Source organism: Heptranchias perlo, chromosome 7, assembly GCF_035084215.1.
Source record: "Heptranchias perlo isolate sHepPer1 chromosome 7, sHepPer1.hap1, whole genome shotgun sequence".
Lineage (NCBI taxonomy): Eukaryota > Metazoa > Chordata > Chondrichthyes > Hexanchiformes > Hexanchidae > Heptranchias > Heptranchias perlo.
Window position 1 is genome coordinate 50,173,971 of NC_090331.1, and position 22,194 is coordinate 50,196,164.

Consider the following 22,194-nt stretch of genomic DNA (forward strand, 5'->3'; position numbering starts at 1 on the left):
TGTGTTCAAAAACTAGTAATTTTTAAGCTTGACCACTTTACAAATTAACCTAAAAAATGACTTACTGATTGTGTGTTATTTGCAATAAGATTTTAACGTTCTATGTCACTGCATGCCAGGTTAAATGCTACATTGATCACAAGTTGTGATGGCTATTTATTGTGTTGCTAATGTACTTCACACAATTAATTAATTTTGAAGTGCAGTGACTATAGGCAAACAGTATAGTAATGTTACTTTCTTTGCTTATCTTTTTTGTGTCTTACAAAACAGTTGGCACCTTTACAAGAAATTCAATTGCTATGTGTATTAACTGGTTTCTGATTACTAATTAAAGCTGTATGATAAAAGATTAAAAGAATGGTTTAGTGCTGCACATTGTTTATAGAATCACTTCATAGTGCAATTGACATTGTATACTTGGATTTTCAGAAAGCTTTTAACAAGGATCCACATTAACAATGCATGGCTAAGGTAAAAAGACAAAATAGGAGTTCATGTATAACATTGGTTAGAAAATGGTCTTAAAAACAAAAAAAAACGATAGCCATATATGGGTTCTCCAGGTGTCAATCTTGAAACTCCATGCCATTTTTAAGATATATTAATGATTTAGCCATGAGTACTATAAGCAAAATGTCAAAGTTTGCAAATGATGCTAAAATCGAAGGTAGGCAAGAAATAGGGCCAACCAACCAGATTCAAAAGGATTTTAATCTTTTAGGTGACTGGGCCAATAGATGGCAGATGCAATTAAATGCAGATGACTGTTAGACAATCATTATGAGAACAGGCAACCAAAAGAGGAAAGGAGCGATTTTAAGCCTGCCCACCTGGTAAAAACCAGGTGGCCAGGCAGTTAAAATTGCCCGTGGGACTTACCCGCCAATCTCCCTCTGTCTTCCCGCAAGTTCCGATCTTTACCTGCTCTGCTGAGCAGACAAGATGGACAACCGCCTGATGCCAGCATGGTCCTTCTTTAAATATGTAGATTAGGCTTCGATTGTGTCATCAGGGCCCAACTGCAATTTTAATTAGAGGCCTGCGTGGGGAAGCCGTTGTGGCTTCCCCGCCAGGCCAACCTAACAGGAAGACGACCTGGGGCCAGAAGAGGCCCAAAAAGGTAAATGTTTTTCCTTTTTCTCCCCCCACTTTCCTTGCAGAGCCAGAAGAAGCAGAAGTGCTTCTCTGGGCCCCACAAAGAAAATTTATGCCTCCCCTACACCTGGTTTCCCCACTCCCCACAACTATGAGGCCCACCCGAACTCCCTCCCAACCACTGGCAGGGACAGAGACGGGGCAATGTTACGGAGGTGGAAGTAGGTGGTCTTTGTGATAGAGAGGATAATGGGGTCAAACAGGACGCCGAGGTTGCGAACAGTCTAGTTCGGCCTGAGACAGTGGCCAAGGAAGGGGATAGAATCAGTGGCGACGGAACTGATTTTGTTGTGAGGGCCTAAGCCATCTTCCCAATATTCAATTGGAGGAAATTGTGGCTCATCCAGGACTGGATGTCAGACAAGCAGTGTGAGAACAAAAGGAAGTGGAGGGGTTGAGAGAGATGGTGGTAAGGTAGAGCTGGGTGTTGTCAGCATACATTGGAACCTGACGCCATGTCATCGGATAATGTCACCAAGGGGCAGCATGTAGATGAGAAATAGGAAGGGACCAAGGATAGATCCTTGAGGGATTCCAGAGGTAATGGTGCAGGGGCGGGAAGACAAGCCATTGCAGGAAATTCTCTGGCTATGACTGGATAGATAGGAATGGAACCAGCGAGGGCAGTCCCACCCAGCTGAACAACGGAGGAGAGGCGTTGGAGGAGGATGGTGTGATCAACTGTGTCAAAGGCTGCAGGCAGGTCGAGGAGAATAAGGAGGGATAGTGCACCATGGTCACAGTCAAGGAGGATGTCATTTGTGACTTTGATTCAGTACTGTGGCAGGAACGGAAACCTGATCGGCGACATCATCCAAAAACACAATGTCAGGTTCTACATGTACCCTGATGACACCAAGCTCTACCTCACCACCACCTCTCTAGATCCCTCCACTGTCTCCAATTTGTAATGCTGCTTGTCTGACATCCAGTAATGGTTAAGCAGAAATTTCCTCCGACTAAATATTGGAAAGACCGAAGCAATTGTCTTCGGTTCCAGCCACAAACTCCGTTCCCTAGCCGCTAGCTCCATCCCTCTCCCTGGCCACAGTCTGAGTCTGAACCAGACCGTTTACAACCTTGATGTCCTACTTGACCCTGAGACGAGCATCCGACCCCAAATCCAATCTATCACCAAGACCGCCTACTTCCACCTCCGTAACATCATCCATCTCCACCCCTGCCTCAGCTCAACTGCTGCTGAAACCTCATCCATGCCTTTGTTACCTCTAGACTTTACTATTCCAATGCTCTCCTGGCCAACCTCCCATCTTCCACCCTCCATAAACTTGAACACATCCAAAGCTCTGCTGCCTGTATCCTAACTTGCACCAAGTCATAAGGACAGTGGTGAGAAAGGATCTTGGCTCGGAGGATCAGGAGGTAGAAATGAGAAATAACAAGGGGCAGAAAACACTGGTGGGAGTAGTTCATAGGCCGCCTAACAGTAACTGTACCGTTGGACAGAGTATTAATCAAGAAATAAAGGAGCTTGTAACAAAGGTAATGCAATAATCGTGGGGGAACTTTAATCTTCCTATAGAAGAATGAGAGGTGATCTCATTAAAACATACAAGATTCTGAGGGGGCTTGACAAGGTAGATACTGAGAGGTTGTTTCCCCTGGCTGGAGAGTCTAGAACTAGGGAGCATAGTCTCAGGATAAGGAGTCGGCCATTTAAGACAGAGATGAGTGGGAATTTCTTCACTCAGAGGGTTGTGAATCTTCGGAATTCTCTACCCCAGAGGGCTGTGGATGTTGAGTCGTTGAGTATGTTCAAGGCTGAGATAGATAGATTTTTGGACTCTAGGGGAATCAAGGGATATGGGGATCAGGTGGGTAAGTGAAGTTGAGGTCGGAGATCAGCCATGATCTTATTGAATGGCTGAGCAGGCTCGAAGGGCCCCAAGGCCTATTCTTGCTCCTATTTCTTGCTCCTATTTCTTATGTTCTAAGTCTTGTTCACCCATCACCCCTGTGCTAGCTGACCTACAATGGCTCCATTTAAAAAATTTTCGCCCTTGTTTTCAAATCACTCCATGGCCTTGGCCCTCCCTATCTATGTAATCACCTCCAGCCTGACAACCCTCCAAGATCTCTGCGCTCCTCCAATTCTGGCCTCTTGCGCATCCCCAATTTTAATCACTCCACCATTGACATCTGAGCCTGTGAAATGCCTTGGGATGTTTTACTACGTTAAAGGTGCTATATAAATACAAGTTGTTGTTGTTGTTGTTGCTCAAACATGGAGTTGTGGGGCAGATGGACATGGATTTGGGTGGTGACAATACGTTCAAGGACTTGAGAGGAAAGGGAGGTTGAAGATGGGCTGACAAGGACAGAGGGGTGAAGGTTGGTTTTTTGAGGAAGGGGTGAGGATGGCAGATTTGCCTGCACCAATTGTGCTGGTTATAGGCAGCTCGCTGTTTGGCAGGGCTGTAAATCCATTGGGTCTGGCACAACTTAGCTCTTAGAGGAGTGGTGCACTTTTCATTACTAAGGCAGCATCACGTCAGCCAGGGCACCCCAATTCTCTGATACAGCCTTGGAGTTCCTCATGGAGCAAGTGAAGAATAGGAAGGAGGTCCTCTTTCCTTCAGATGGGCAACGGGTACCCTGGCAAATTAGCCTGCAGCAATGGAAGAGGTGTCTGATCAGGTCAATGCCAAAAGCACAGTTCTTAGGACCTGAACTTTAATGACCTTACCAGGATTATCAAATATAAAACTCTTCTTCACACTCCTCCCTTACTCTCTGCGCAGCCCTATAACATCAGACTTTAGCCCCAGCAATCGCAATCCTTCCCTCCCTGTTTCACAAGCCTCTCCTCCAATCACTTCACTATAACCCCTTCTGCTTGCACTCATACACTGAACACCTGCTACTGCCCTCACATCAACTTCCCCCTTTTGCTCACACTTGCTGCTTCTTCCCTTCAGCATCCACGCTATGCTAAGCTGCATCACATATCTTCAGAACCCTTCAACAGGGCATATACAAATCCACTTTTCATGCAAGAGAAGCTGGCATACAATCAAAGGGAGACCTCAAGAACAGAAGGGGGCCCCACTATGTTGCAAACTTTAACTCCAATGGAGGACGCCACCATCAACATCATTGGCAGGAGGAAACGCAGCATTGGAGATGGTGAGACTGGGGGCCACACACAACAGGGTATTTGGGCATTTTCCCATCCTTTCTATAGGAATGCTGGTCAATCAAGGACACTGAGGCAATTGTCATGCCCTTTCACTAATTCAGCACTTGGCAAAGATCAAAACTAAATGTTTCTGGTCTCAACTACTGACTGAGCAAATACACAGAGCCAGCTAAGCCAACAGGGGAGCCTGTTGGTTTTAATTGTTATTTTGGCATACTACTTTTAAGCATTTCACGAAAAAGGCCCAGACAAAATGTAGCAAGTATCACAGTCTGTGTGGTAGGACAGAATCATTTAAGTTTTGCATCCTACATTTGTTCCTGGCTAGAAATAAGGAAAAAGCATCTCTATTATTGGTCTAAAGGCTGTTGAGTTGTTTCAAGATAAGAAAATTTATGAAAGTTTGAGCTGTCTCAAATTAAATGCCCAGTCAACCAATGTCCACAGCACAAAGCAACCTTGAATTGGCATTAATTGGTCACTCTGCCTCAGACAAAAAACAAGTCAGATATCAAAACACCAAGCTGGTACACAAGTAGTCCTCTTTTAAGATTGACGTTGAGGTACGTATTGAAATAACGTAAACAGCACTCAGTATTACAGGTAGCCAATGCCATACCTAACCTATTCATGTTCCCTTTCTTAGCATTATTATACTTAGAGTTCAGGAATTGATGTATGTAAAGTAACATATAAAAGTTAAAACCCAACCCACCTCTGGTGCCATCCAAAAGGGTGTACCCACAGAAGTGTTTCGACGTAATCTAGCATTTGTAAGCTTAGCGGAGACACCTGTTTAACAAAAGAGCAAAAATTAATATTTTGATTCAAAAAAAAGTTATATTGTAGCAAATCAGCAATGAAGTGGTTAAAATACTCACTTTAATGTTTGTTGGTTTGCAATCCCAGCACAGGCAGCTATTTAAATCTACCAACCATTTGAGAGAGTTTCAGCAGCTCTTGATAAATCTCAAGATAGCAAAATGTTTCACCAGGGTAAGGAAAAGAGACTGACACAGACTAACATACCACACAAGCTGAACATTGAACTGCACTGACAATGGTTGTCATGGAGAAATCCCAGCCTCACGGGAGGACATGTAGAGGTGAACAGCCTTGTGTGTTTATTACCTTAAATTAGTAAAATGCAGTGATTACCAATTCTCCAAGGCATTTCTGTTCTATATTTTCCCACTTTCAACAATTTACCTTCAGGAAATCAGGAATTAAATGGAACAGTTATATTTGGCGTGGAGTCCATTTTACCTTCTGCGCAGAGGGACTAGTATTGCCTTAGGCTATTTAGTCATTTAACAGAGAACTATCATTCCTGTTGAGGTGCAAAAAATATCAAGTATCAGGATGTAAAAGAACAAAAGCTGCCATGAAATAGTTTCCTCTAACTGTACCATAAAGCTTACCAATACGGACAAGTAAATAGAACACTTTTGGTGGCATTGTGTGAGAATTGTTTTACTCATCATTTTATTTTAGGAACAAGCAGTTCTTCCAAAATCATTGAGCAGACAGATTATCTGGTAACAGTTCCTTAGGTACTCCATCTGTTAAATCCAATCCTTCGACACAAGCAGCAAAATATACTTTGCCTGTGGCGTCACAGAAAAGCTCATGCTGTCTAAGCGGGCAATAAATTGCAGCCTTCGGCTAAACTGCAAACTTCAGAGAAAATAAATGGGAAGTAGTCATTACCAAAGTCAACCAGCTTGATTCCTCCTTCTGTTGTCAAGAGAATGTTGTTGCCCTTGACATCACGATGAATAATTCTGTTGTTGTGCAAATGCTGAAGGCCCTGCAGGAAATACAAAAAAGTTCAAATAGGTTTATGCCAAAATAATTATCCTTTATGAAATAACTTAAATTAAGCCAATGTGCACATGCATTAATGAAATACTTAGTAACTGTACTAAACTAACAATCTACTCCAGCCACAAGTTCATTATCTGTAATACTACTAAGTAAAAAGAAAATGTACACAATAGAGAACAGACATGCTCTGTTGTTGCTTAGTTCTGATGACCATCCTTACCAAAAGTGCCCCATACAAAATGTATGAGATTAGTACTTCGTCCATGCATTCACCACGCTTGAGCAGATTTCTGATGAGTTCAGTGACAGAACCTCCATTGCACAGCTGTGAAAGAAGAGTCAGAAGCATTTCTATTATTCAGTATACTCATTTTATTTTTAAATTTTCATTCTAGCACATTGCTAAAAAGTGAGTGTTATATGGGGAAAATGCTGGCAAAATTACATTAAAAGGTGACATTAACCTACACAGCAAGTTAATCTTAACCAACTAATAAAATATCCTGATTTTAAAAAATACTTTGAATATTTTATGTAATAGACTACGATGCTACTTGGTTATATATTGTGAATTGTAATAAATTGTCTATTCAGATAACAGCAGGTTTAAGTATGAACAGTGGTTCATATTTTGTCCTCACTATGTAACAAGGGTAGCATCATGTGACATAGCTGGCACAGCAAAATACAGATTATCAAATGACTCTCTTATACTTGTTAATATTACAAAAGAGGAACACTGCTGCATGGCTCACCATATGTCCTCCATAATCCAACAGTTCACATCCTCTTAAACTGTATTATTCAAAATGCTATACTGGGGCAGCACAGCAGTGCAGTTCATCAGAACACTGAGACAAGGTACCACTGAATAGCAAGATATAGACTTGATCTTCCACGCCACTGAGTTCCAATCTCAGGTGTGACAGTGTCAGAAGTACCACATGAAGGCCTGGTACTGTCCCACAGAGAAAGAAGACAATCATAGGAAGAGGTGTCCCAGCTGATTACAACACTAATTGATGTATGGGAGCAGGATGCTTATCTCCTATCTCGACCATTACCAAGGGAGAATTGACAATGAAGAAAAATAGATTATCTGTCTTGTAGGCTCATTCTTCAAAAAATACACATCTTCCACATGCTATAGAAGCCATGTTTCAATGTTCTAGGGCCATCATCTCTTTAGTATGCACATAAAAATATCATGAAATTGTAGATTGGCAGTCCTTCACATGATCTCCTACTCCTTCCCCAGGGCCTGCATCACTGGGACAGTGTGTATGGATCTAAAGAGTCTCTTAATCCCAAATCTAATACCCTGAAAGGTGAAAGGACAGGTGGATGGAATTGTGGTTTGTGGAGGGCATATATCATTTGAAGAATGAAGGCACTACAAGGTAGACAATCTATCTATCTTCTTCAAGTATCCTTCACGTAACACTGGAGCAAGCCAAGGTAATACAATTTAAAGGAGGGTGTGGAAGGCCCCTGTAGAACGATCATAACATCAACTGCCAGAATGGATCTATCAAGGTCATTGTAGTATACAGCAGCCAAATCAAGATAATAATGCCTGGTAAATGTGTGAGGATTATTCTTTATGGCAGACTTTCAATCAGGAGTTGATTGAGAAATATCAGGAAGCAACACTGCAATGGATGTATCCTGCTCTAACCCTCTTCACTACAAAATGGTAACAGTGGGAAATGCACTCAACCATCTACTTAGCTATGCAGTTTGGGCACAACTTTAACTTGGCTCTTTGCGCTTTAGAAAACAAAGAACACTCAAGGACGAAAGACAAAGCAATTCAGGGCTCTATGAGTACAGTGCAGATAAAATAATAGAATAATTTCTCAGCACAAATTAAGCTGAGAAGCGAATACCAGGCAGTTGATACACATGTGGAATATTCCATTATCTCTGTGTAAGTGGGCATCCCTACCCATTAGGAATGTACCCATTATCACCATTAGCTACAAGGGGAAACTGTAGTCGGGGACATCCTACAGAACATTAGCCTTTTGTAGCCATGATGCAAGATGCAGATACAGAATCCTTATTAACTGAAAAGGGAGTTGAACAACATGCAGCTTAGTGTCTGTTACATGCCAACACATACCTAGGGGTTGAGGTGATGTGATACACTGTGGGACCAAATCAACACCATCTCAACCCTCAGGTGTGCTTAGAATATGCTCTGGTGCATGTTATCCTTCATCTGTCTAAATAAATGTCTTGTATATGGCACATACTTAGAGGTAGAATTTGACTTCTGGGTGGCCAACCGATGGAGATTATACTGTCCTAGGGACTTGGTAATAATGGATTCTGGAAGTACGAGGGGGGGGGGGGGAGGAAATGGATATTTGCAGTAGAAGGATTTAGGAAGAAGTTTATAAAAGGACTACCTAGAGACAGCAAAGTTTTTTTAAATTGTTCCTTGGAAAATAAACAACAGCATATTTGATTATATTCTCTGTCTAGAACGGTAAATAAAGATGCAATTAGTTTAATAAACCTAAGTGGTGTAAATAAACAACCCTCCCACAATTAGCAGTTGTCTCAGAAAGAGGAAAGAAGCTGATCCCAAACAATTTTTAACTCCATTTTTATTTTGGCCATAGTGTATAAAAAAATTATCATCTCTTATTTATAACATTTTATGGCTCTGGTTATTGTTGTTCCAAAGAAGAAGGGTGGAAACTGCAACTGGCTTCATGGGATCTTTTGGTCTCACACAAAAAGAATTTCTCCACAGGAACTAGAATTCTCCAGTGCTTACTATCTGGTCACGTGATGTAGGATTTCCTGGTATCATCATATCAGAAGGAAACGTCTTTCAGGTACTGCCCTGAGAAAGGGGTATTGGGTCTTCTCCTTGAATCTCAGTAGTCCCTTTAATAATAGTGCTCCCACAATTGCATTAAGTAGAGGATTCCAGGATTTTGTCCCAATGATAATAAAAAGAACCGCTGTATTTGTCCAAGTCAGAATGGTATTTAACTTGGAGGGAAACTTGAATGTGATAGTGTTCCCATGATCTTGCTGCTCTTTTCCTTCTTGGTGATAGAGTGCATAGAGCTGAGAGGTGTTGTCGAAGTAAACGTAGTGAGTTCCAACAGTGCATTTTGTAGATAGTACATTCTGCAACCACAATGCACCATTGGTGGAAAAGGTGAATACGGAATCCAGTAGCAGAGAATTAATCAATTGAACTGCTCTGTCCTGGATGATGTTGAGCTTCTTGAGTGTTGTTGCAGCTGCACCCATACAGGCAGGTACAGAGTCTTTTACTTTTCCCCCCAGCCAGGGATGCTATCTGGTTTGATCATTATCCAAAGGTTTCAGACACCCCAATTTGAACCAGCCAAGCTGGGAAATGCTTTCCAGACAGTGACTGGGATAAAATTAATTTAAATTACTCGTCAGGTTTCCATCCCTCCCACAGCACCAAGACATTCTCTGTGACAATGACCATGGTGCATTATTCCTTCTCATCCTCTTCTCGGCAGCTTTCAAAACAGCTGACCACAGCATTCTATTCCAATGCCTCTAATCTGTGGACTGCCCTTAATTGGTTCCACTCTTACCTATCCAATTGTAGCAAGAGCCTCTCTAGCAATGGATTCTCTTCCCACTACCATACCACCCCTCAGGAGTCTCTCAAAGATCCATTGTTGGCCCCCCTCCTTTTCCTCAACAACATGCTGCTCCTTGGTGACAAAGTTTACAAAATAGGGCCAACTTCCACATATGTGCCAATTCTTCATTAAGTTTGAAAGTGATGTAGTTCAATCCAAAACTAGGGTCTTAAATCTAAACAAAGGAAACTACAAAGGTATGAGGCGCAAGTTGGCTGTGGTTGATTGGTATGATGGTAGACAGGCAATGGCTAGCATTTAATGAATTAATAAATAATTTGCAACAAATATATATTTCTTTCAGGCACAAAAACCCAACAGAAAATGGTCCAACTGTGGTTTAACAAGAGAAATTAAATATAGTATTAAATCAAAGGAAGAGGCATATAAAGTTGCCTGAAAAAGCAGTAAACCACCTGAGGATTGGGAGCATTTTAGAATTCAGCAAAAGAGGACCAAGAAATTGCTAAAGAAAGGGAAAATGGAAAATGAGAGTAAACTAGCGAGAAACATAAAAACAGACTGTAAAAGCTTTTATAGGGTATGTAAAAAGGAAAAGACTGGCAAAGGCAAATATGGGTCCCTTAAAGACAGAGATGGGAGAATTTACAATGGGGAATAATGAAATGGCAGAGAAATTAAACAAGTACTTTGTGTCTGTCTTCACAAAAGACCCAAAAAACCTCCCAGAGAACCAAGCGTCTGGGGAGAATGAGGAACTGAAAGAAGTTAGTATTATTAAAAAAATAGTACTAGAGAAATTAATGGGACTGAAAGTCAATAAATCCCAAGGACCTGATGATCTACATCCCAGGGTTTTGAAAGAGGTGGCTATAGAGATAGTGATGTCAACTTCCAAAATTCTATTGATTCTGGAACAGTTCCTGCAGGTTGGAGGGTAGCAAATGTAACCCCACTATTTAAGAAAGGAGGGACAAGCAAAAACAGGGAACTACAGACCTGTTAGCCTGACATCAATAGTAGGTAAAATGCTAGAATCTAATATAAAGGTTGTGATAACAGAACACTTAGAAAATAATAGGATTTGGCAGAGTCAACATGGATTTATGAAAGGGAAATTATGTTTGACAAACCTACTGGAGTTCTTTGAAGATGTAAGTAGTAGAATAAATAAGGGGGATGTAGTGTATTTGGATTTTCAGAAGGCTTTCGATAAGGTCCCAGGAGGTTGGTGAACAAAGTTAGAGCACATGAATTTGGGGTAACATAATGGCATGGATCGAGAATTGGTTAACAGAGAGTAGGAATAAACTGGTCTGTTTCAGGTTGGCAGTCTGTGATTATTGGGCTACCGCAGAGATTGGTGCTTGGGCCCCAGCTATTCACAATCTAGATCAATGATTTGGATGAGGGGACCAAATGTAATATTTCCAAATTTGCTGATGGCACAAAACTAGGTGGGAATGTGAGTTGTGAGCAGGATGCAAAGAGCCTTCAAGGGGATATAGACAGGCTAAGTGAGTGGGCAAGAACATGGCAGATGGAATCTAATATGGAAAAATATGAAGTTATCCACTTTGGTAGGAAAAACAGAAATGCAGAGTATTTTTTAAATGGTGTGAGATTGGGAAATGTCGATGTTCAAAGGGACCTGGGTGTCCTTGTACATGAGACACTGAAAGCTAACATGCAGGTAAAGCAAGCAATTAGGAAGGCAAATGGTATGGCCTTTATTACAAGAGGTTTTGAGTACAGGAGTAAAGATGTCTTACTGCAATTATATAGGGCCTTGGTGAGACCACACCTGGAGTATTGTGGACAATTTCAGTCACCTTACCTAAGGATATACTTGCCATGGAGTGAGTGCAACGAAGGTTCACCAGACTCATTCCTGGGATGACGAGATTATCGTATGAGGAGAGATTGAATAGACTAGGCCTGTATTCTCTAGAATTTAGAAGAATGAGAGGTGATCTCATTGAAACATACAAAGTTCTTACAGGGCTTGACAGGGCAGATGCAGGGAGGATGTTTCCCCTGGCTAAGGAGTCTGGAACCAGGGTTCACATTCTCAGAATATGTGGTTAGGCCATTTAGGACTGAGATGAGGAGAAATTTCTTCACTCAGAGGGTGATGAATCTTTAGAATTCTCTACCCCAGAGGGCTGTGGAGGCTCAGTCATTGAGTACATTCAAAACAGAGAACAATAGATTTCTGGATATATTAAAGGCATCAAGGGATATGGGGATAGTGCAGGAAAATGGCATTGAGGTAGAAGATCAGCCATGATCTTGTTGAATGGCGAAGCAGGCTCGAGGATGGCCTACTCCTGCTCCTATTTATGTTCTTATGTAAAGACACCCAGTTCTACTTCTCTCGACCTCTCCACTGCCTATTAAACTGTTTGTCTAACATTCAGTCTTGGATGAGTTCCAACGTCTTCCAACTCAACATTAGGAAGACCAACACAGCTGGAGTTTGTGGCTATTTTCTCTTGTCTACTTTCAAATAACCCATAATCGCAAAAGTGGGGGTGGGGGAAGGCATAGCACAGTACTGAACATGGCCTCCATTACTATGTGCAAAAAGTCTTGAAGCAGCAGAAAGTTCTGAAGCAGCAAACCTATTTTATTGATCCAAAAAGTTAAAAATAAACACCTATCTTAACAATACCAGCCTGCTCTTTAAGACTGATGACACCCAAACAGCAATTCAGGAATTAGTAGCATCAGGTATTTATGGGTGCAGTTTGCCCCTGAACTGCACCCAATATTACTGGAGAAAATCTGATGCAAAAGCACCTGACATTCATTTACATGAATTTTACATTGCTGCGTTTTCAAGTGCAGGCATCAGAAAAATCACTGAAAAAATTTAGGTAAAGTGCTATTCAGAAGCAATATGTAGGCACCCATTTTTTTTCCTCTAAATTGTATTGATTTTTCATATGTTGCTTGGGAGCAAGGCAGAGGAAAATCAGCCCAAACAGTTTTTATACATCTCAATGCTTTAATAGTGTAATAATTGCATAATATGACTTAATCAGTAATAAAATACAGCAATCAACATAATGTTGTTTCAAGTTTTATGTAAAGTGAATTTTTTTTAAAATACAGTGCAACTAGAAAATCCACAGTTTCATTATGTTATTCTTCCCTAATAGTTTCTTTTGAGCAAGTCATAATTTCCTCAAGCAGACCAATTTCATGAATGATGGACAGAGATTATGGCCCTTTCAATCTTTCATGTCATCAGTGCTGCTGCTGGCAGTCAGCATAAAACAACAAGTATATTTTGATATTCTTGACATGTCCTGCCAACAGATCAGATTTGGACAGAAATGGTTTCTTACAATTAATGTTTACTAACAGACTAACACACATCAAGTACATTTTAAGTTTCTGTAGACATGTTTTCAACTATATCAGTGCTTTTTCATATTCAGACATTTTGATGGATTTTTAGGTAACATTTCGAAAAAATGGTTATGCAATAGCAGCCCAACATTTTTACTTCTTCCATGTAAATGTCTGTAAAATGAGTAAATCATGTTTATCCTATATACATGCACATCATTCAAAAAATTAAAACCAACCAAGGACAGGACACCAAGCCCCCATTAATAAAAAGGCACCCAGCAACTAAATCTGAGGATACAGATTCTATCAAGTCAGTACTTTGATAGATGGCTATGCTAGAAATTTTAAAAAGTATAGCTTAAAAAGACCTGAAGAATGGGCCATTCATAATTCAAATGATCCCTGGTTCAAATGTTTCCCATAAAGTGCTGGGGAAAATAAGCCAATTTTCTTCAGAAGAACCTAACAATGTTACATATGTTGAAAAACCAGCAAATACAGCTGACGTTCAACTGAATCGATTGAGTCAGAGGATTCCGAAGCCTACTAAAACCAATTGCATTTGTTGATTGTGAGGGCCCTGTAGCTTTCAAGATATCAAAATTTGAATAGATGAGAAAGTGATCACTGACTACAAAGAGAATCATATTTACATTAACCTGAATTTTTTTTTTGGAATACAGATTTGTGGACGTTAATACAGACATCAGAGCCACATATATAGTCAAAACATGCCTGCAGTACCCTCCGAAGCAGAGACTAATCGGTAAGGCAATCCAAGCTTTTCCTCCTGAACAGGCCTTGGTTGTATTTGATTTCCTCAGCATGACAATGAACACACAGGACAGCTATGGAGGTCAGCACATCACCCACATAGTTTCATAACATCATTCAAGATTGTATGTTAAACCAATTGTCTAATGAGTTAGGAGTGGGGCTAAATTCTATTTATCTGCTCTTGGATCAGAGATATTAGATACACAAAGCATATGGTGATAAGGGTTTTGTTTCTTCAACTAATTTTAAGTGGGGAGTCAAGACCAAGTGTAGTCCTCAGATGCAGCGGGGTTAAAGGAATAATTGGACCAGAGCACACAGATGTAATTCAGTCCCCATTTTAATGTTATACATTTCAGTCATCATTTTTATAATTTTCATTATAAATTCCTATGTCCACATTTGTAATGGAAAGTAAACTTCTCACTGTAATTACACTCTCCTGCCAATGCTGCAATGCGAAACTGATTGGGCCAGATTTTGCTGTAAAAATAACAGTGAGACTAACAGCGCTCACCGTTATTTATGTGCAAATCGGACAGTAACTTCCAGCGATTGCACGTGCGCTGTTAAACACCGAAATCCAGAAGTTGCTGTCTGAGAAAACCTGCTCCTCACATCTCGCCATCTAACTCACCATTCAAATGTATTGAACGGCGTGAAGTTCCTATACTTACCTCAGATACAGACGAAACTCACCAAAAAAGGTTAGGGCTTGTCCATTCCAGTGTAGGAACTATTCTACTGGCATGATGGGTCTTAATTACTGCCAAACAACCTCCCTGGCACTGAAAATTAACTTTTACAAGTGTGAAGTCTCATTCCTTTAACTTTTAATTACTGTTGGACATTTTTTTAAAAATTTAAATTAAAAAATGTTTTTCTTAGTGTCACTTTTATCTCTGTCTCTTAATCCAATCTTTCTTTCATTCTCTCCATTTCGCTTACTATACCTGATTTGACATTGAATTCACTATTTTAACTGACACTTCCTGGTTCAGACGCTGCGCTGTTGGTTAATGATTCTTCAATCTTATTGGTTAAGGAGATACACAGTTACTTGCCCTGTTCACACAGGCCCCAGATGCCCTGTAGAGGGTGCCGCACTGAATGGATCTCTAACTAACAGTGACTTGCCATGCAAAACCCCACAGAAAGTCCATAAGTAAGTGCAAGTCTAACAAAAGGCTGGCACCGTTCTTTCACCACTCACAGCAAAATCCGGCCCATTATGATTAATGTATGTTGGAATACTACAATTATGTTCTTGATTATATTACTGTAGCTTGTGTAACTTTGACAGATTTACTTGTTCATCAAAAAATTGTATGTTTTGTTGGTAATAATACTGTTAGCATCAGAGGAAAATATCACATCTTGGGTATTTTCAATGTGTTCCAGCCATTTATCTAATAATACATACACTATAGCCTGTTGGCAATATTAGTGAACAAATGCTTAACATAGTCATATGACATTTCTCTGTCCACTATTTTAACTGATTTATTTTGAACTGGCTAATATCACCAACAATGATTTTTAACCATATACCCTTTTGTATTTGACAGTTTTTTAAAAATGCCAAAATAATTCTAAATCAATGGGCTCCTTACCTCCAGAACTAACCAGAGCTGACCACCAGATTTTAAGTCTGCTTTGTAGAACATTCCATAAAATTTAACAACATTTGGATGATTTGAAAGTGACTGCAGGATGCTACATTCTGCTTCAATTTCTTCATCAACAACCTAAGTGGTAAAAACAAATCAATACACAAACAAATTAGGACAATAAGTACTTTGGATGAAATCACAAAGGTTTTTAGTACAAACTATCCTTTTGGAAGAAATCTAAGTGACAGTAATAGCAGTAGCTTCACAACATATGTTCAGTCCTAGGTCTGACCATTACTTTAAACTGTCTTTAACACAGGTAAGATAACATCCCTTATTTCCCTTTAACCATAGAGTATGTTTCCCAATCAATAACAGCTGATTTTTGGGTGTAAAGTGGATGCTACCAATTTGAAAATGGGGTGGAAACTAGTTATGCTGAATTTGCACCATGCATATTTCTGGTTCACACAAATGCAAGAAGCTCCCACCTGAAACAAGTGAGTGTTTACCTATAATATCGGAATGAAGTTACCATGATGTCACTTGGTACAAAAGCAATTCGTGCCCTGATTCACATTCCTGCACATTGTAAATGGATGTCCAAGATTGTTAGAGCTGCAGCTATGCCAAAGTGGATTTAAGAGTCTACTTGCTGTGAGTATTTTCAACTTTGATTTCTGTGATCAAAGAGACATTTGTAGTGAATTCCTGTAGGAGTTTTCCCTCTCATCCACCATAATTTCAAGAAAAGAGCTGCAGAAAAATGGTGTAAACACAATTTACGCCATTTTTCCAGGGATTCCGCAGCTCTTCTACTGAAGTTATGATTGATGAGCAGGATATGTGACGATATACCTCACCTTAATCTGGATGGTTCTTCAGAAGCACCGCACAGTATGTCATGCTTTAAATGATACTAGTTGAAAGTAGGTGACCAACAGCAACAGAGTCAGATTGGCTACATCCACCAAGATTCCATCAGGCATATCTGTAGGGTTTAACACACCTACCTAACAATAATTGTGTCAGAACTTACTTCACAAGCACTGGGTCGGCAGAAAGCCAGATGCAGAGCTGTGCTATCTGCTGCAAGGACACTACAGCTAGCAAGCAAAAATTAATGAATGAATGGTACAGCCACTTACAATATCCTTTCAGGCATGCTGCAATGCTAACCCCATAGAATCTCAGGGGAACAATGCTCTGGAGTGGAAAACAGAGCCACCTGCCTTGCAACAACCCAATACAGCACAACCTCCACTTGAACAGCCATCAAATAGGGTTCTGGGCTGTTCCATTATACCTTCAGACTCTATTTCATGCCCGTACATGGTTTTTCCTTTCACTTGATTTTTGTCTGTTACTTCTTTTGCCTCTCCCTCTTCAGTCTTGGCAAAGGCTGCCAATAGCTTGAAATACTTTTTTTAAAGCCTTTGCAAAGGCTCCAGCAACCCCCACCAATTACTGCTAAGTATCTTGTATTGTAATTGTAATTTCCTGCACAAGACCAAAGCTGCATGTGGAGCTATGAATAATTAAGTTAATAAACATGACCAATTGTGTGCAATCAGCAAGCAATACTTCTGGTGAGCCCTGCAGGTGTTTCTAACCATTCTGAACTGAGATTAAAAGAGATAGAGGGGCAAATTTTAACATCCTGCTGGTATCTCAGCAGGGGGGGTCAACAGGCAAGCTTAAAAAAATTTTGTGCCGTTTCTTGAGCAATCGCAACTTAACTGAAGGCCCTTAATGTGGTTTCTGAGTTTTACGTCTGCAAGCTACGCAGCGGGTGCACTGCGCACCCGAATGACGTGCTGGGACCTGGATTATTTAAAGGGCCATTGCAACCATGGGATTTGCGGGAGAAAGGAGTAATTTTAGGAAATGGAGCAGTAGAGGAGGAGGCTAGCACCCAGGTACAGTGACTCCTCGCTGTTAGCCAGTATGAGGAGCAGGAGGAAATCTTTGTACCCAGCCAACAGGAGGAAGCACCCTGCCTCTGCCACCAAGAAGGCCTAGCTCGAGGTGGCAGAGGAGGTGACCAGCAGGACCACTGTCGCCCCGACGTGGATGCAATGCAGGAAGCGCTTCAATGACCTAACCAGGTCAGGAAAAGTGAGTACAGTTACTGATTCACCTGTATTCTGTGATGCACATTACCCCCCTCCCTCACACTCTGCCCTGCAAAGCCTACTCCATCACATCACTCCTCACACCCACCTAAGGCTCAGTGTCAAGTTACCTTCACTTTCTGTGCACTTCTTCACCTCCCCATTTCTGCACCCACCACTCCAACTCACCCCAATCTTGATGCAATGTGATCAATCTGTCTGATAGTCACCCTCTGATGCATCTCTTTCATTATCAGCCTGACCCAGACCAATGCATCCATCGAGTGACCCCATCACCCTCATTCACACACGTCTGTACTTTCTCCCTTTGTAGGAGAAGAGAACGCAAAATACAAGGGAGAGGAGTCGGACTGGAGGGGGGCCTCCACAAATAATGGCCCTTACAAAGGCGAAGGAGGAGACCTCGGACATCAGCTGAACGGTGGAGTGCCTGGCCGTCGGGGATGCCGAGACTGGCACCCGGCAAAAGTCTGGTGACAGAACTTTAACATCCCTCAGTAGAATGGGCCTATACTCTCTGCAGTTTAGAAGAATGAGAGGTGATCTCATTGAAACATAAAAGATTATGAGGGGGCTTGACAGGGTAGATGCTGAGAGGTTGTTTCCCATGTCTGGAGAGTCTAGAACTAGGGGGCATAGTCGCAGGATAAGGGGTCGGCCATTTAAGACTGAGATGAGGAAGAATTTCTTCACTCAGAAGGTTGTGAATCTTTGGAATTCTCTACCCCAGAGGGCTGTGGATGCTGAGTCATTGAATATATTCAAAGCTGAGATAAACAGATTTCTGGACTCATGGGGAATCAAGGGATATGGGGATCAGGCAGGAAAGTGGAGTTGAGGTTGAAGATCAACCATGATCTGATTGAATGGCGGAACAGGCTCGAGGGGCCATGTGGCCGACTCCTGCTCCTATGTGAGGGTACGGTAGCATAGTGGTTATGTTACTGGGCTAGTAATCCAGAGGCCTGGACTAAAATCCAGAGTCATGAGTTCAAATCCCGCCACGGCAGCTGGCGAATTTAAATTCAATTAATTAAATTCAATTAATTAAATAAAAATCTGGAATTAAAATACTAGTATCAGTAATGATGGCCATGAAACAACCGGATTGTCGTAAAAACCCATCTGGTTCACTAATGTCCTTTAGGGAAGGAAGCCTGCCGCCCTTACCCGGTCTGGCCTATATGTGACTCCAGACCCACAGCAATGTGGTTGATTCTTAATTGCCCTCTGAAATGGCCCAGCAAGCCACTCAGTTGTAAAATCTCGCTACGAAAAGTCATAATAAGAATAAAACCGGACGGACCACCCGGCATCGGACCACTAGGCAGTGGACACGACAACGGCAAAACACCAAGCCCAGTCGACCCTGCAAGGTCCTCCTTACTAACATCTGGGGACTTGTGCCAAAATTGGGAGAGCTGTCCCACAGACTAGTCAAGCAACAGCCTGACATAGCCATACTCACAGAATCATATCTTTCAGCCAACGTCCCAGACTCTTCCATCACCATCCCTGGGTGTGTCCTGTCCCACCGGCAGGACAGACCCACCAGAGGTGGTGGTACAGTGATATACAGTCAGGAGGGAGTGGCCCTGGGAGTCCTCAACATTGACTCTGGACCCCATGAAATCTCATGGCATCAGGTCAAACATGGGCAAGGAAACCTCCTGCTGATTACCACCTACCGTCCTCCCTCAGCTGATGAATCAGTCCTCCTCCATGTTGAACACCACTTGGAGGAAGCACTGAGGGTAGCAAGGGCACAAAATGTACTCTGGGTGGGGGACTTCAATGTCCATCACCAAGAGTGGCTCGGTAGCACCACTACTGACCGAGCTGGCCGAGTCCTGAAGGACATAGCTGCTAGACTGGGCCTGCGGCAGGTGGTGAGCGAACCAACACGAGGGAAAAACTTACTTGACCTCGTCCTCACCAATCTACCTGTCGCAAATGCATCTGTCCATGACAGTATTGGTAGGAGTGACCACCGCACAGTCCTCGTAGAGATGAAATCCCGTCTTCGCACTGAGGACACCATCCAACGTGTTGTGTGGCAGTATCACCGTGCTAAATGGGATGGATTCAGAACAGATCTAGCAGCTCAAAACTGGGCATCCATGAGGCGCTGTGGGCCATCAGCAGCAGCAGAATTGTATTCCAGCACAATCTGTAACCTCATGGCCCGGCATATTCCTCACTCTACCATTACCAACAAGCCAGGGGATCAACCCTGGTTCAATGAGGAGTGTAGAAGAGCATGCCAGGAGCAGCACCAGGCGTACCTAAAAATGAGGTGCCAACCTGGTGAAGCTACAACTCAGGACTACATGCATGCTAAACAGCGGAAGCAACATGTTATAGACAGAGCTAAGCGATTCCACAACCAACGGATCAGATCAAAGCTCTGCAGTCCTGCCACATCCAGTCAGAATGGTGGTGGACAATTAAACAACTAACGGGAGGAGGAGGCTCTGCAAGCATCCCCATTCTCAATGATGGCGGAGTCCAGCACGTGAGTGCAAAAGACAAGGCTGAAGCGTTTGCAACCATCTTCAGCCAGAAGTGCCGAGTGGATAATCCATCTCAGCCTCCTCCCGATATCCCCACCATCACGGAAGCCAGTCTTCGGCCAATTCGATTCACTCCACGTGATATCAAGAAACGGCTGAGTGCACTGGATACAGCAAAGGCTATGGGCCCTGACAACATCCCAGCTGTAGTGCTGAAGACTTGTGCTCCAGAACTAGCTGCGCCTCCAGCCAAGCTGTTCAAGTACAGCTACAACACTGGCATCCACCCGACAATGTGGAAAATTGCCCAGGTATGTCCTGTCCACAAAAAGCAGGACAAATCCAATCCGGCCAATTACCGCCCCATCAGTCTACTCTCAATCATCAGCAAAGTGATGGAAGGTGTCGTCGACAGTGCTATCAAGCGGCACTTACTCACCAATAACCTGCTCACCGATGCTCAGTTTGGGTTCCGCCAGGACCACTCGGCTCCAGACCTCATTACAGCCTTGGTCCAAACATGGACAAAAGAGCTGAATTCCAGAGGTGAGGTGAGAGTGACTGCCCTTGACATCAAGGCAGCATTTGACCGAGTGTGGCACCAAGGAGCCCTAGTAAAATTGAAGTCAATGGGAATCAGGGGGAAAACTCTCCAGTGGCTGGAGTCATACCTAGCACAAAGGAAGATGGTAGTGGTTGTTGGAGGCCAATCATCTCAGCCCCAGGGCATTGCTGCAGGAGTTCCTCAGGGTAGTGTCCTAGGCCCAACCATCTTCAGCTGCTTCATCAATGACCTTCCCTCCATCATAAGGTCAGAAATGGGGATGTTCGCTGATGACTGCACAGTGTTCAGTTCCATTCGCAACCCCTCAGATAATGAAGCAGTCCGAGCCTGCATGCAGCAAGACCTGGACAACATCCAGGCTTGGGCTGATAAGTGGCAAGTAACATTCGCGCCAGATAAGTGCCAGGCAATGACCATCTCCAACAAGAGAGAGTCTAACCACCTCCCCTTGACATTCAACGGCATTACCATCGCCGAATCCCCCACCATCAACATCCTGGGGGTCACCATTGACCAGAAACTTAACTGGACCAGCCATATAAATACTGTGGCTACGAGAGCAGGTCAGAGGCTGGGTATTCTGCGGCGAGTGACTCACCTCCTGACTCCCCAATTCTTTCCACCATCTACAAGGCACAAGTCAGGAGTGTGATGGAATACTCTCCACTTGCCTGGATGAGTGCAGCTCCAACAACACTCAAGAAGCTCGACACCATCCAAGATAAAGCAGCCCGCTTGATTGGCACCCCATCCACCACCCTAAACATTCACTCCCTTCACCACCGGCGCACTGTGGCTGCAGTGTGTACCATCCACAGGATGCACTGCAGCAACTCGCCAAGGCTTCTTCGACAGCACCTCCCAAACCCGCGACCTCTACCACCTAGAAGGACAAGGGCAGCAGGCGCATGGGAACAACACCACCTGCACGTTCCCCTCCAAGTCACACACCATCCCGATTTGGAAATATATCGCCGTTCCTTCATTGTCGCTGGGTCAAAATCCTGGAACTCCCTTCCTAACAGCACTGTGGGAGAACCGTCACCACACGGACTGCAGCAGTTCAAGAAGGCGGCTCACCACCACCTTCTCGAGGGCAACTAGGGATGGGCAATAAATGCCGGCCTTGCCAGCGACGCCCACATCCCGTGAACGAATTTAAAAAAAAAAAAAAAAAATTTCTTATGTTCTCACACACAACATGGAATGATGTTATCAATGATTGACTTGTTGCACACCTCAGTATGCTCATCACAACGTTATTTCTGCGATGATTCTTAATATTGCTGTATGTTCTCTTCTCGACCTTCAAGGAATGACAATGTGGAGGAGGGCGATTCCTCAGAGGAGCTCCATGCCTCTGAGGGCACAGCATCACATTATAGTGAGCCACGCACCAGCGCAGGTACTCACACCTCGGTGGGTCATATTCGAGAGGTAGTTAGGTTGTCACCTGGTGAGTCACCACACACAAGTGA

At 42.8% G+C, this 22,194-nt stretch overlaps 1 protein-coding gene across 13 annotated transcripts in view; it reads right to left on the reverse strand.

Annotated features, from left to right (window-relative positions):
- myo3b (myosin IIIB) overlaps positions 1-22,194 on the reverse strand; it is a 494,517-nt gene that overhangs the window by 396,360 nt on the left and 75,963 nt on the right. For 12 of the 13 annotated variants that reach the window (XR_010963429.1, XR_010963430.1, XM_067987493.1 and 9 more), the window contains 4 exons: positions 15,504-15,638; positions 6,366-6,470; positions 6,029-6,128; positions 5,034-5,110 (listed from right to left, as the gene is read on the reverse strand). Coding sequence is in view for 11 of the 13 variants with exons in the window: in XM_067987493.1 (XP_067843594.1) it covers positions 5,034-5,110; positions 6,029-6,128; positions 6,366-6,470; positions 15,504-15,638 (417 nt within the window). In the remaining 2 variants the exon portion in view is untranslated. The remainder of the gene's footprint in view (positions 1-5,033; positions 5,111-6,028; positions 6,129-6,365; positions 6,471-15,503; positions 15,639-22,194) is intronic. The other variant, XM_067987499.1, reaches the window with a different exon arrangement.